The 15478-nt window shown below is 46.8% G+C and overlaps 1 protein-coding gene across 2 annotated transcripts in view; it reads left to right on the top strand.

Moving 5' to 3' along the window:
* Positions 1-15478, top strand: part of LOC119433909 (zinc finger SWIM domain-containing protein 5-like) — a 63309-nt gene that overhangs the window by 29954 nt on the left and 17877 nt on the right. For both annotated transcript variants that reach the window (XM_049659193.1, XM_037701192.2), the window contains exons 7-14: positions 1357-1560; positions 2458-2856; positions 5984-6226; positions 7502-7636; positions 8556-8859; positions 10615-10738; positions 12352-12596; positions 13688-13842. In XM_049659193.1, the coding sequence (XP_049515150.1) occupies positions 1357-1560; positions 2458-2856; positions 5984-6226; positions 7502-7636; positions 8556-8859; positions 10615-10738; positions 12352-12596; positions 13688-13842 (1809 nt within the window). The remainder of the gene's footprint in view (positions 1-1356; positions 1561-2457; positions 2857-5983; positions 6227-7501; positions 7637-8555; positions 8860-10614; positions 10739-12351; positions 12597-13687; positions 13843-15478) is intronic.

Raw genomic sequence — 15478 nt, 5'->3', positions numbered from 1 at the left:
TAACTCCCGTATTCAGAGATGACCGTCGAGTCAAAGCTGAACTGTGCAAAGGGGGGCACAGCACTGACTCTTGACGGAAGATGACACAGTAGTTCAGTGAAGCCCTTCTGCAACTCCTATGGTGAAGAGTTGCCTGAAAAACAAACGTTCACTCCAATCTATCTGAGAACAAGCAAAGAGAACATAGTATCAATGTCTCACTCAGGAATCACCATGAAGCCTCATCGAACCACAGTGACTGCATTCGAAGAGCAATGCTGCCATCCACTTTTTTGAAGTGAAGTGTCGATTGAAGGAACATGAACAGGGGAGTAAAGCTGTTGTGAGGCAACGCCTTTTAGATAACAGAAGACCGCTTCGCTCGGACTGTGGCATCGTCTGAAAAGGCTGATCTCACTGAAGGCCATGCTTTGTAGGAAACGTGATTCTGCCGAGCATTGCCTTCATCTTCTTCTCCCACGGAAGTGGGCTGTTGACCTTCTGGGATTTTGTCTCTGCTCGGAATGTGCAGGCCCTCTGCTATGTAGAAGGTGTTAAGTTTTAAGGTAGACTCATGAAGTAGGCCTATTATCGCATGCCAGCTGTACTAAAGCAGAAAGACGAGCTACGTCAAAGTACAGCCTCCATAAATAAATGGGTGCCTGGCACAGGGCCTTCTGTTTTAACAGCAGTAGTTACTATTGGCTGTTTGAGCTCTCATGGTGTTGGCAAAAATGAGTATCATCACTGTGTCATCAGTGAAAACAAGAAGTATTCTTGTTCGTTCACTTTAGCAGAGACAATCACTTTCACAAGATTTCATGTGTTGGTGTCTGTGGAGTCGGAAAGTTGACACAGGTGCCGGTTTTGTCAGGTGACGGGTGACCGTTGGTCTACCCAAAGAGGAGTCCAAAGCGCAGAGTGCCAGGCGAAAGGAATAGTCTGGACACTTAGGAGGGTCGTGGCTAGACTCCCGGCCAGCCACATGATCCTTTATTATATACAGAAGAGTGATGTCATAGTGACGTAAGAGTTACACAAGGTGGCCAGATGAAAGTGCTGGCATGAGCAGAAGCGAAACCAAAACTGATACACAGGGACACAACGGTGTCTACAGGCAAAAGTGCTCCTTGCACCGCGACAGGGGTGCTGTTCTCCATAGTTGCTGATGCATCTGGTGTTAAATCACACAAAATTTCATGAAAGTGGCTGTATCCTTCAAAGTGAACAACTGAGAATACCTCTCCAATACATTAAAGTAACCTGGCTCTGAGGCTGTCATCTTGGCTGTTGTCATCGGGCTTTGTAATGTTGTTTTGGGTAACACTTGGAGATTTCCTTGAGTGTACCTCTACAACTTGTGCATATACTTTGCAGGCACCTTGTGGGTGTGTGTGGTTCTTAACCCACACTGCACGAGTGCCGAGAAGCAGCAGTGGCGCCAGCTGCTGGAGCGGTGGTCCTCGATGCACATCTGCCCGCTGGAGGATGCCGACTTCCGTCCCAGTGCCACGGGACGCCGTCCCCTCGTGGTCGATGACGATTCTTCCGACTCGTCTGAGGACGACGGCGGGGGCCACGGTGAGTCGGTCACTCTTGGACTTGCATTTGTAGCAGCCGCTTTTGCTTTGTGTCAGCTTTGTGTCAGCTTTTTGTCAGCTTTCAGTCTCAGTTATCAGTTTATCTAAGACGTCCAGATGAGCTTGAATTATTGGGAGTCTACTGCAAGTGCTAAGTTGCATGATCTTCCTTGTCGGAGCCATTTGTACATGCTGAGGTCAAGCAACACAGTAAGTGTTTTAAGTGCCAATTTGCCTGGTTTGACTGCTTTCTGCAAAACTGGCATACTTTTGAGGCTTGTTAAACTCACACTTTGGCTTGCCTTCTACTTGGCATTGCTGTATTAATTGGACTTCACTAGACAGTCATGTTATTCAATGTAACAATAGCCTGGATTAAGCAAAGCTTCATTATTTGTGACTTTGTGCATGATAAATGTCATACTAAGTCATCAGTCGAGGGTGTGTCTCTCACATCTGCATTGAGCAGTTGAAGTGTTGGTCCCCTTGGCAACCACCTAGTCATAGCTTGGCCTACTTTCGTGACTCCTTTTCTCTTTTAAGGCTTGATTTAGCCAGTTTTTGGCAACCTTATGAAATCTTGTAGCTACTATTTGACTCTGGGACCTTGCAGCCATAGTGTAATAGTTCTATGTCTGGCGCCATTACTCTTTTTAATGTTTGTACTATGTGCTTTACCTCGATGTGCTGTTGCATATGCTTCCAAATTCCATCATGTTGTTGCATTGTACTGTTCTCGTGTTTTCAACCAATTGGAGAGGGCCTAGCCGTCCTTTAAGTCAATCAGAGCTGACAAAGTGGCGAATCTGATAATATAGCTGAACTTATAGTGTCCAGAATGGAACCCCTGTGCCTTTAGCAGCCTTTTTCACGAGCCTGCGTCCTTGCGCCTCAAAAGGTGACGGCCGTGGGCCTGGCGGTCACCATGGCGGCAACGCCGGGAGTCACCACCATCCGCGGGGAGTGCCTCCTGGTCCGCATCACGCTGGCAGTGGTGCACCGCCCCACCACCCGCACCGGCGATCACGGCGGAGTGGCCTTGTCACACCCCCGCGTTCCATCTTCCACCGAGCCCTGGAGGCCTGGATGCTCTCGTGGGACGACCCGCACCTGCGCTTCATTTTGTCACACGATGCCTGTGCCGAACCCCATTCCCACCGCTCGTCCGGATCCTCGTCGTCGTCGTCGTCTTTCTCGTCGTGTACGTCCTCGTCGCCTGTGTCGTCGTCGTCATGTTCCAGTTCCTGTGCCTCATCGAGCAACCTCTTCAACTCACAGGGTTACCCGTTATGGCATGGTGAGTGGCCCTTCATCGGCTTCAGTTGTAAATTTAGAATCTACGTAGGGTTGGCAGTATCTTTGCATATTCAGATTTTCGTGCAACGAGGGTGCTGTCTGCTGTAAAGCTGGGTTATCATGAAATACCACACGTATTACAAACCGTAATGTATAATGTGAGAAACATTCTTGGGGCTGTGGAATAAAAAGAAAGATTGTCTGCGCATAATACCGTAAAAACCCACATATAATACGGACCCGCATATAATATGAGGTGTTATTTGGGGATAGCAATAACGAAAAAAAATGTTTTCATCCGTATATAATGCAAGCAAGGAAAACCCACAGAAAGCATTTACAATCTAATCTCGTTAATTCGAACACGCTTAATTCAAACTGACGCTGTGGTCCCGTCAAAATTATGTGTATTCCTATGGGCAAAAACGCCCGGTAATTCGCACGCGAACGCATTTGCGACGGTTAATTCGAACATACGGCGCACCGACAATGCCCTCAGCAGCGCTCCAAATCACGCGGCGGCGCCTCTGACCGGCATTGCTCCGACACTGCCATAGAGCAAAAGCTTAGGATAGACCCCTCAACGCCACGCGGAGAAAAAGAAAATGAAAAAAAAAAAAAATGCGGCGGCAATTTCACTTTCAAATAGCAAGGTCGCTGTTTCACTGTCGCGCCGGAACATGCATGTACAAGCCGACGTCTCGGCCAACTTCCCGACAACGGCAGAAAACGAGACTTCAGGGAAAGGGCTAAGTTGGCGCCGCGCCGGCGGGAGCGGCGGCAGGCGCGCACGGAGCCAGTCGAAGGTGGGGGGAGCTACAAGGGACTTGAGAGGGATGGCGAGGGGAGCCACTGTCACCGAAGCGACGGCGTTGCCAAGGCCAAATGCGCTTCTCTGCCGCCATTGCAACCAACTTTGCAACTGAGATGTCATCTGAGCCGTGAATGCTGCCCTCGGTAACGCCGAAGTGCCGCCCTGCGGCTCAATTTCCGATGGTCTCGGCAGCTAAAATAACTTTCCTTTTAAAGGCAGCTGGGTAATACCTTCGCGGTCCCGACATCGTGCGAGATAGACTGGCGAACATGCAGATCCTTAGCATGGTCAAAATGGCACCCGTTGAAAGCAGCAGCAGCCTACCGACGCCACCGCAAGATGACGCATACTCCGCTACAAGTCTTGACGATGATAGCAGTGAGCAAAAACGAACCCGAAACTGCATTTTTAGGCTGAAAACTTTGGGATCCGCATATAATAGGAGGCAGAAATTTTACATGGGAAAATTTAGAAAAAAACCTCGTATTATACGCGGGTTTTTACGGTACAATGAAGTAGCACTTGGCTTTTGGTCTTATATGACCTATTCAGTAACACCTTATTAGGCTAGGACAGACACGTTTTAGTTCTTCTTTTCACACGCCATTTTCGAATGGGATTCTCTAACCGCACCATATCTACTGCATAATTTGTGACTGTCTTGCTGAATACGTAGGTGTGTAGGTACAGTGGAACTCCGTTAATTTGATACCGGTTAATTAGATTTTTCGATTCATTCGATCCCCACCAAAGGTCTCGGCCGGTGCCCACAGATTTCTGTGGGCCTAAACTTTTGTTATTTTCGGCTCTGAAATTGGCCTTCACCGGATAATTCGAACTTGAAGGAGGATTCAAACAATTGCCATAGCTCACAATGTCTGATTACAGTATTTACCAGATTGTAACCTCTACATTTTTTTTTTTTTTTTGTCGAGGAGATCGGCCCAAAAGTTGCCCGCGCAGTGCAATCGGACGCACAACCGAAACTGCCTTCGCGGTGTTTGTATGCTTCAGTGCGTAACACAGATGTATTGCGGCGAAGCTGACTTTAAAATTCCGCGTGACGAAGTTGACCTTAGGAAACCAGCCGCCAATGTGCAGCACATATTAAAGCTTTGCCCATTTTTCGTGCTAAAAAATTGGGTGCGCATTAGGCTTCTACTTTTGTTTAGGAGCTTTATTGTTATTTCTACATTAGTTTTTTTACTTCAGACGCACCTAAAGTGGACGTGGGTTTGATTCGGGGGCGTGTTAGAATAGGGCAAGTACTGCCAAATGAATAAGCGTTATGCAGTGACATTTTTTCTGCATCTTGTTTAGTTTGACCCATCGGATAATTCGATCAATTTCCTTGGTTCCGTCAAGGTTGAATTAACTGAAGTCTACTTTATATATATGTTGTTTCTTTTTATTTTATTTGAAGTGGTGTATTTCTTCTCCTTGTATATAATCGTGTGTGCCCGTCCTGCAAGGACTGCGTTGTGGTCTACAGTATGTAGTAAATAAAATAAAATAATGAAATAACACATTTAAGCCCACTATAACTTTAGTACCAGAATATAATAGAGTGGAACTTAGATATAACAAATTATTATAGATAGATATAACAAGGTAAATGTAAGATGTTTGTCGTCAATATCAGTGTTAAGAAAGCTATATGTCCTTAACACAATATTGGGTGTAGTAAAGATATTTCGGGAGAGGAGTCGGATGCGATTTCATTGTAACAGGGTTCGACAGTATCTCAAGAGCAGTGGGAGCCCTTGCCCTCACTACAAAGTGAAGCTGCAGTGTGCATTGGTGGCACCGTCTGCAGCAGAAGTTTTCTTCTATAGTTATGTTAAGTAGATGTGTTTCATAAATTGACTCAACCTGATATAATTGTTATTATTGTAGTCGAAGACTTATTACAGCAGCAACAGATGCCTAGAGAATTATGAGAGAATAATTTTCCAGCATACTGCGACCTTGTTCATTGGTTTTGGCGCACCTTCAAAATCACTGCAAACTGCAGCACAACAAAGACGAGATGCAAAGAAACAACGATTGACGGGCATGCTGTGCAGCGTTTCCTTTCTTTCTTGGCATATCATCTTTGCGCTATTATTCAAGACTAATTCACAGTGACATGCCTAAGTGGTTTATTTTTGTGATTCATAACCTGGCTTAAAAGAAGTGCTGCAAGAAATGCTGGATGCTGATACGATTGGATCTTTGGTACATCACCATTTGAATCGCCTGTGTGGCGCGGCCACATTGTCTTGCTGCAAGTGAGCGAGTTGAGTGATGGCCACTTCCACCACACGCAGCGCAGAGCCCATCCCGGTGGCGTGCTCGCGGGTGGAGGCCCTGCGCTCGCACGGCTACCAGCAGGAGGCCCTGCGGCTGGCGGTGGCCGTGGTGCGCACCATGAAGCGCCAGCAGCGCGAGTGGCAGTGCCGCTGGCAGGCCGAGCAGGAGCGCTCGGGCATCCACCACCACCACCACCACCATCACCACCACCGGGGGGGACGCACCTCCTCCTCCTCGTCCTCCAGCTCTTCGTCCTCTTCAACCGGTGAGTCCCCTCTGCCTCTCTGACGCCGCAGAGCTACATAGAGTTCCTAGCAATGAGAACACAAGGACAGTTCAATTCGCTTTATTTCCCAGAAAGAGAGAAAAAAAGCTTGATTAGTTTCGCCCAAAAGCAAAGCATTGACAGCGATAGCAAAGTTGAGCATTGTGCTTGAAATGCTCAGACAATGTTCTAACTATGCGCGAGTGCGACATGTTGGCATGACACAGCATGCAAGGCAACTCCTGTTGGGCAGATGGAACGGCGCCTTGGCAGCTACACCAGGCATCTCACAATGCTCGCAGGATGAGCGTTGAGGATGACCAGTGGCATTGGAGGCATTGCACCTCGGTGGTGCATGAGCTGAGATCAGTGAGAAGAAACTGTCGGCAGTAGTCAGCACCCAGTTAAATAGTAAATAGCATTAGCTTGGCGTTAACTGCTCAGACCAGAGCACACATACAGCAGCTCAGCATGATGGTTATTGTGCCTACAGCGTTCTTGCACACAACGCTCGGAAGAAGGCATAACGCTGCCGTTGCTCTGCCATAGAGGCGATTAAGCCAAGCGTCGATGGTGCGTCCACTTCACTTCGTCGTTTCTGCAGCCAAACGCACTCTGCATCTCTGGAGGTCCTCTAGCCATCCACGCGCGATCCATGCATGCGCTGTCAGCGGAGCAGCATAACTATGTTCGTTGAAGGAGAGAAGTATGACACTTCAGCACCGCATGTTGTTTTTTAAGGGTTGCAAATACGGTGAGACTTGTTAAATTAGAAATGGCTTTGCCTAAACCAGAGAACAAATTCTTGTTGAGCTGCCTGAGAGGGAGGCATTCTTATTTGATGATTGCAAGTTATTAAGCAAAAGTTATCTGCCCCCATACGTTCGCTCAAGGGCTAGTGTGTCTACCACCGCAGCTCTCGTGCAGCAGAATCGCTCGGAACAGTCCTCATTTGTGTCACTCTCTCTCCTTCGAGACTCCTGTAAGTGTTGTTATCCCCTGTATTCAAACAGAAACAAATATTCACCAATTCTGAATATTGGATTCTTGAATCCAATACAAATTGAATATCAGGGACTATTCGACAAAACCCTTCAGCGACAGAAAATTACATCCATTTGAAGTCTGTAGTGAAGGCACCTCACAACAGACAAAGTGTAGCTGCTTTGTTTGGTTTATTTCAACAGTATTCTAATTAAGAGTGCGCTTGATTCATGGTATCATGACCGTTTTCCGTGCTGACACCCGCCCCCTTTCTCTTTTCCTGGCTTGCAGGTTTCTCCAGCCTGACAACGCACAACAATACGGAGGGCTGGGTGGGCCACCCGCTCAACCCCATTGGCTCCCTGTTCGACACACTGGCTGAGGCCTCTCTAGTTCCAGACAGCAAGCACCTAGAATACTTCTATGGTGAGTACTGGCACAGATCTCTCTCGGGGTTTCATCTCGCCTTCCTTAGCCTTGCGCGCAGCTCTGCATTTGCGCACGCAAACTCGCAGCCAACATGGCTTGTGTACTATTACACCAGAATGAAACGCAAATTGAAAAGGAGCAAGAACTATGCAGGTGTAGTTCATGGCACCTGGGCTAAAAATGATGCACAGGCACTGCTTGTGCAGCATACATGCGGGGCTGAAGGTGCTGCTACAGCATGTTGCAGCTGCTTTTCATTCATGCACTAGGGTGCGGGCTGTTTGGTCTAATTGCTTGGCCAAGCCTGAGACTTGCCGAGCCTGGCAGGTGGAAACACTTTTTCACGGCAATGCACACATCCGGTTATGTTTTCAGTGTATCATTTCGATTGCAGTGTGCCGGGAATAATACTTCCTTAGTCCGGCAGGTGTGGATAAGCAACTGAATAGAGCTCACTTTGTAATGCCTATAACGAAGTTCGAAGCTCTGGAGACCCTTACGACTTGCATAGGAACATTGTCAACTATTTTAGGAAGCTTTCATATGTATTCTGAGAACATTCGCCATGTCACTAGTGAGTGTGCTGGTACAGTTTAACTGGTAAATCAATTATCGCACTGTTTCTTGCTCCTTCTCAGAGCAATCCACACTCACCAAATTTCTTGTACGTAAGAGTGTTTTTTAATCGACTGACAGTTGACTGTCTGCCATTTGTGATGGTGATCAGTGTGCTAAGGGGACAATGGCCTTGGCAATGGCCAATTGTGGACGGCACTTGTTAAGAGATGCTTTGCAGGCACTGGCCCAAGTCTTTGCAAGTACTGACTGAAGGATGTACTTCAATATCGACACGACCCTACCTGTTTGCATTCCCATCAAAATGGTTAATTTTGAATTCCTGCATGAATTCTTGCAGAATCTCTGCCGGGCCCCAGTGCCGAAGAAGCAGCAGCTACCGGCAGTGGTAGTGGCAGCGGTGGTGGAAATGGCGGTGGCGGTGGAGGGAACAATGGCGGAGGAGGAGGCAACAACAACGGCGGAGGTGGCGGTGGCGGAGGTGGCAACAACAACAACAACGCGGCTGCAAACTCGTCTCACCACCCTCACGCGCCACACGGGAATGGTGGCGGTGGCGGCGGCGGTGGTGGTGCTGGCGGCTCTTCGTCGTCGTCGCCTCCTTCCTCACAGTCATCGTCAGCGCAGCCGCGGGAAAGACCCAGGCAAGTTGTCGTGTTGCCATTGTTGGAAATGAGTTATGGTCAGCTCGTAGGAACAAACCTTGGAAATGAATTGGCTAGTGTAGTGAATGGGTACAGGAAGTGTGGCAACCCCTGCTGTGCTATTGTAACATTCACACTGCCCACAAAAGACGGTGTGAAAATGCACTGCAGTGTAGCACCTTTCCTTGATGGTATACCTGCAGAAGCGATCTAAGGCAATGTTCACGTTGTTTGCTTGCACTCCCCCACCCTGAATTTCTGTGTACCGGGATACGTGGCATAAAATGACACGCAGCAACACCTGCCTGTTTCCCTCCACCCCCGAAAAAAATTCCTGGCTGCACCACTTCCCACCAATAAGCCTTTTGTTTTAAAAAGCATGTGACAGGATGATATGATGTGATGTACTGTGTACTCTGTCATTGTTGAGGGATTACCAGCCTGGGGCCCTGTACATTACTTAATGTGTGGGAGGATCTTTGCAGTTTTCGGAATTGTCATAAAGTAAGCAAGGTATTAGTCATGCGAGCAACTATACCTGTATATTGTATGCCATTCACTAGCGCTCTATGCCCTTCAGTTTTGGAAAATGCAGTGGCCACGAATTATTCACAAACTTTGTATTAGGCCAGAAAATAGGGGTGTACGAATACTCGAATATCACCAAATCAAATCAAATAGTGAACGTTCGAATATCCAGATTTCATAATCTCTGATGGGTCATGCCGAACCTGACATCGAAATGCCTCAGACGGTGCCTGCTCTTTACTGTCGGCACCGACTACGTGCAGAGCGGTGATCGAACCACGTTATGCGCAGTCTTTTGTTGTGTCCCGCAGATTGGCTTTACGATAACCCACCTGCCGTAGTGTTGGAATAGCCCTTCTGTACTCTGGAGAAAAAGTGGGAAGCAAAACTTTCTGTGCAATAAATAAATCATTGCCGCAAAACACAGGTCTACTATTAAATGGAGAACCTCATTGGTATTCAATACAACAGTATGTTACTAATTCGCTAGTTTCAGGTGGACAGAAGCACGTCAACTCTATTCAACAGAAATTATATTGATAAAAAAATATTTTCCATACCTTCATATACTAGAACTGATCTGTAATCAGTGCTGGTATGCTAATTTGGTGTTCCTTTTAATAAGAGTAAACCATACTGTGTACCTTGATTTCTTTGTATTGTACCTAAGTTTCTGATAGCTTACTACATTCTTGTTATTCAATGCTAGATGAATCCGGAGGATGTGCAGCACCGTAGTTTCTTGGCCAAAATCTGTAAGCATTAAAGTTTGTGAAAAATTTTCTGATAATCGATATTCGATTCGATATTAGGGCTTTTTTTTCTTCATTTGATTTGCTATTTGATTCAAAATGTACTGTTCGGTATTTGCACATCCCTGCCAAAAATACAAGATATTGAGCTAAGCTTGCAAATGAGACGTCGTTTGCAGTATTGCTCCACGTGGGGTGACAGCATCCACTTGGATTGCACGAGGTGAAAGTAAGTTGTTGCAAAAAGTGCTCCGTAGCATGTTTTCAATGTGGAAAATTTTAGCTTAGATGTTCTGTGCAGTAGAACAACCTCACTGTGTACAGCATTCGACAGATTCTATCGAGGAAGCAGTTCGAAATGGCAAACCTCTGAAAAATCATCCAGCCTCTGCCATAGTTAGTGCCTTCTTCATAGACGGTCACACACTAGATAGGGCTTCACATGACCACCTGTGACGAGACTGTGACGATGCAGGTATCGTCACGTTGCGGTGCCGGGGAGTCGGGATCGCAGCGAGTCGCTCCTTTCGCTGGCTGTGGAGGCGGCCTTGGTGGGACTGGGACAACAGCGGTCCATGCCCGTGGGCCTCTATGCACAGGTAGGCAAAGGCTCTGGTGCACTCAACTAAGTTGTCATGATACGGCAGTCCACTGGTGGGTGCACCGCAGTCACCACGTTGGCGGTTCGCATTAGATCCGGATGTAATGCCTGTAGTTTAGTTCACGTTCAGGCTTCTGTAGTTGCATGCATTGCTGGTAAGGTACCGTGGCTTGTTACTGTGTTCATACTGTTCAGAACTTAATTCCATGTGCCTTTGTCAATGTCAACTTCATCGCTATAGCAGCTTTGTCATTGTAAGCATGTAACATCATTGTTGTTTCCTGCGCATTTCTTAAATGTACACATTGTATTTTAATAAAAAGGATGTGGGCAGTGAGTCATGATGGGAACATTTCTGGCGGTGTTTGCACATTTGAAGAATTGAACAAGTGTGATGATGAGGGCACTGGCCCCAGTGCTTGTGCCTCTTTGAAATTGCCTTGGACACATGTTGCTGTCATGTTTACGTGGTTCCAGACAGATCATGCTTGTCTTATCGCAATTTTTACGATGCTTCTATAAACTTCTTGAAATGATGTCCCACTAGGGCATTATTTGCCAAAACATGCAATGATGTGCATAGATCACTTGGTGATGAAAGCCACGGCATTCTTTTTTGGTAGTTTTGACCATGATCACTAGAAAATAATTTCTGGAGAGGTGATTTTTGGAGGGAGACTGAAGGGTACAACTTTCATATTTTGCGATAAGATGGGCACTTTTACATTTTTCCAACAATACCTTCAAGGAAGGAAAAGAGCATCCTCTTTGCTGAAAGTGGGCACTTGTCCACTGCTCACAGTGCAGCGTCAGAACTGCACTCTTTGGGCTACTGCAAAAACGGGTGCAGAGAGCAAGTGCTGTTGCTCACCTTGGGCTTGGATCACATGCACCAACCAGCATGCGATGTAATAATGGCTTGCAGAAATATCAGATTTGAAGAGCTTGTGATTATGGTCCTTCACTTTAATGTTGCTATTCTGGAGAAAAGCGGGATTTATAAATTGCCTGCAATCTTCTTTCTTGTTTGTAACAGGTGAGGCACTGGGTTTCCCTGGAATATGGCGTGGCAGCTCATTCTTGTTCTTTTTTTTTTTCTTTTAAAGTTATTTTATAGCGCACGAACGTGGTGCATACATGCAGCACAAGCTGAGAAGAGATTAGAAAGTAGCCCAAAGAAACATTTTAGCCGCATTAAAAAAGAAAATGCTCATCTGTTGTAGGACATAAGCTGCCTTGGCTCGATTGCTAAGGTTAGGTACTACCCAATAAAAATCAGTGTTTCTCAAACTTTAGCAGTACGGGACCCGTTTTATATATATATGTTACTTCTAAAGAAAATGGCGTTGAAAGAGAATGGGCACCAAGACAGGAAATTCATCACTGTTCCAGCAAGCAGATTGCGCGTATAATTGGGCCCTCCACGACCCCCGTAAAAGGGCTCGTGACCCATTTGGGGGGTCACGACCTGAAGTTTGAGAACACTGCCATAACTGAAGAGCCATAGGCCCAACATTCTGGAGCGTTGAACTGCGACGCCTTAAATGGGGTCACGGATGGCGTCACAGCGCCTAACGTGGTGTGTGTGGTCTCTTCCCTGCGGCTTGACAGGAGAAGGCGTGCCGGCAGGAGGAGCGGCTGATAGCGCGCCTGCGGGACGTGGACGCGGATGGCCTGCTGGTGGGGGTTCTGCGCAAGCAGGCCATGCTGCTGCTTGAGGGGGGCCCCTACTCGGGCCTCGGCGTGGGCGCCCACCCGGAGAGCGTGCCCATGCACACCTTCGCCCGGTACCTGTTTGGGGCCCTGCTGCCATACGACGCCGACCTGGCCTACAGCGTTGGGCTGCGTGCCATGCGGTCAGTGGTGGCCCGTGTTGCGCATCTCGGACAATCGCACCAACATTTGACCTGAACAGGGGCAGGGGTAGACAGTTAGTCTAGCATGTAAGATATATCGTATGGACTCGTGTAAGGGCCGCACTTTTTTTTTTTTTTCACAATTTTGACGAGGTGCGGCCCTTACACAAGACGGAGCCTTATGGTCGAAATGGGGCCGGCCCAGCCAGTGACTTGTGCGCACTCTGGCTCTCGCCACCTAGTAGCAGCATGCGGAAGTACACAGCACGCAAAAATTCGTCAATGATTGCACGCAGCATCGGGGCACCAAACGTGATTGCTTCTCGGTTGTAAATTTTTTTTCTCCAAATTTTGGGCTGCCAAGTTGGGGGCGCCGCCCTTGTCTATACTTTATGCCTCTTTTTGTTGCTTTTGTCATAGATTTTCATTGTTGCTTGAAAAGAAGATGAAAAGAGGTTGTGGGAACAGATAGACTTGCCCCTTATGTCCAAAGCGAGTGTTTTAACTAAAATACAGCTACACTAAGGCCCTTAGACCATAAAAAATTGGTGTCGTTCATTGGTTTTGGTGTCTGAAAAAAAGGAACTTTTCAATGCATCCTGAATTGGAACATTGTTTGATTCCCCCCGTATACTGACAGCCCATCTCTTAAGCATTGCATGCTCGAAGAGTTTTGCTGTCTTTTGTTTTTTGGGCTGGTAGATCTACACATTAAGTAAGGTAAAGGTAAAGCTTGTTATATCATGTCGAGTTCACAATGCACAAATAGTACTAAAGCAGTGGCTTAATTTCTGGCATGGCCTCTCACTATGGTGTTATCGCTTGTTATATCATGTCGAGTTCACAATGCACAAATAGTACTAAAGCAGTGGCTTAATCTCTGGCATGGCCTCTCAGTATGGTGTTATCGCTTCCCGTGTGCAGCAGTTCACTGTGGAGCAAGTGCAAAGTGGCGGTTGGCAATTTGCAAGTACTGGTGCTTCTTGTGCCTTGAAGGCATTAGTCACTCAGAAGCATTCAGAACTTGCTTGTCAAGTAGAAGAGGATGTAACGGGTTTTCCCTTCGTCTTTGACGTTTGCTGGGACTGCAGGCTTCCCATCCTGGAGAACCAGGAGGAACCGGATGACCCCGGCACGGGCGCTCCTGTCGCCCCTGCCGCCAGCCGGTACCCGCGGTGGTTCACCCTGGGCCACGTGGAAGTGCAACAGTGTGCCCTGGCCTCCACCATGCTCTCTGCCGCCAAGGGTGAGTGCAACCACCGCTTGCCCTTGTGGAACGCCCTGTTCCTCTTCTTTTATCTACAGCGAAAGAAATTTCGGGGAGCTGTCAATAATTCACTTATCTCTTTGCGGTCATGTGTCGGGCCCTTCCTGACACGCGAATACTATATTTGTTACAGTCAGATGTCAAAAAAGTGCGCAACACACTGGCGCGTGCTTGCGTTTGCTGGTTTTTTGGGTTGTTAGCTCCAGCTTTCGGGAACTTTTTCGACTAATAAGTGGCACTTTGCGATGTCTCCCGATGGGTTCATCACTTTTTTCTTCCTTCTTCCAGGCATGAAGGGATTTTCGTGCGATTTGTGGTGTGAAGCACCGACAGGATGGCCGTGTTTTCTGCGCATATGTGTTTATAAACAAAGTTCACATGCGTTCAGTGGATCAGAAGACTATTTTAGTGCTGTGGATGAATATATTTTGCTTTCAGATGGTTATCAAATGCCCTCGTATGAAAGCACCTTAGATAATTGCGACAATCGGGAACCTACAGACCTGCAGTTTAAATTCTTGACTCTATCCAGGAGAGTACTTCAAACGCTATTTCGGACCATGTCAGAAACCTAATTTCAGATATTGTAGTTATACAGCATCCCCTGCGCAAAATTTTATCGGGGCTCTCCCCACATTAGGCAGCAGAGGAAACGGTGCCCACTGTTCCGGTTTACCTGCTACAACTCGGATTTCCCGCCTACCCCTTTGAGGGTGGACTCGGCAATTAGAATAGTCGATTTAGTAAAAGTTTCAGATTTTTTTTTTTTTTTGCAATGTCCAGGTGTTTTTTTGTTTATGGGAAAATATTAGAAAGAAATTTGAAGTAGAAGTTGAGAAAACCTCACTTTATTAATGTGCCGTTGATGAAAATCGGGTAGAGAGTAGGGCTTCAGTAGGCGCCATTTATGCACCGGGGAGTGCACGGCTTTTCGTTGATGCAACGCCACCATCGTGGTACCAACATAAAGGAGAGAGATCGGAGCTTCAGTTAACTGCAGCACCATATTGCATCGTGCAAAACTAATAGTAAATGAAGCAAGCGAAAAGTGGAAAAACTAGCATCGCAATTCGTTACTGCTGCCGCATACTCACACAGGAAGCGCTCCTATTGGCTGAGGCAGATTTGAATCACTGGTACCTGTTTTGCACGCATTTTGACAGCAGCAAGCTGTGCAGTAGGCTGCGTCACTATCCCACTTTTCTTTTGTTACTGCACCCAAACTGCAAAATTCTCAGATGTACCATTCAAAAAGTCGTATCCAAAAACATGGGGAAGAAAAGCTCATAAAGTCGAACCTGGGTGTATCGAATCTGAAGGGGATCACCAAAAAGTTCAGTAGATAGGTAATTCCATATATAAAATAAACATTTTATACAGAAATTTTCAAGGAGGTTTTACAGATTTTACAGAATTATTCGTTATATGTGGGTTCGGTATATTCGGGTTCAACTGTACGCATGTGCTTATGCAGTTTTTAATGGTTGTTAAGGAGAAAATTAGATGATTATCAGCCCTGAAGCATTGGCAAGGTTCCTTCTATAGTATATATATTACTCATTCATTACCAATTCAGCTGAAGTTTTGTTGTGGTTGGCCTTTAAGTGAAACTTTG

This window comes from Dermacentor silvarum, chromosome 11, assembly GCF_013339745.2.
Source record: "Dermacentor silvarum isolate Dsil-2018 chromosome 11, BIME_Dsil_1.4, whole genome shotgun sequence".
In the NCBI taxonomy this organism is placed as follows: Eukaryota; Metazoa; Arthropoda; class Arachnida; order Ixodida; family Ixodidae; genus Dermacentor; species Dermacentor silvarum.
The sequence above is the reverse complement of the archived record's forward strand: the minus strand, read 5'-3'. Positions and strand labels throughout refer to the sequence as shown.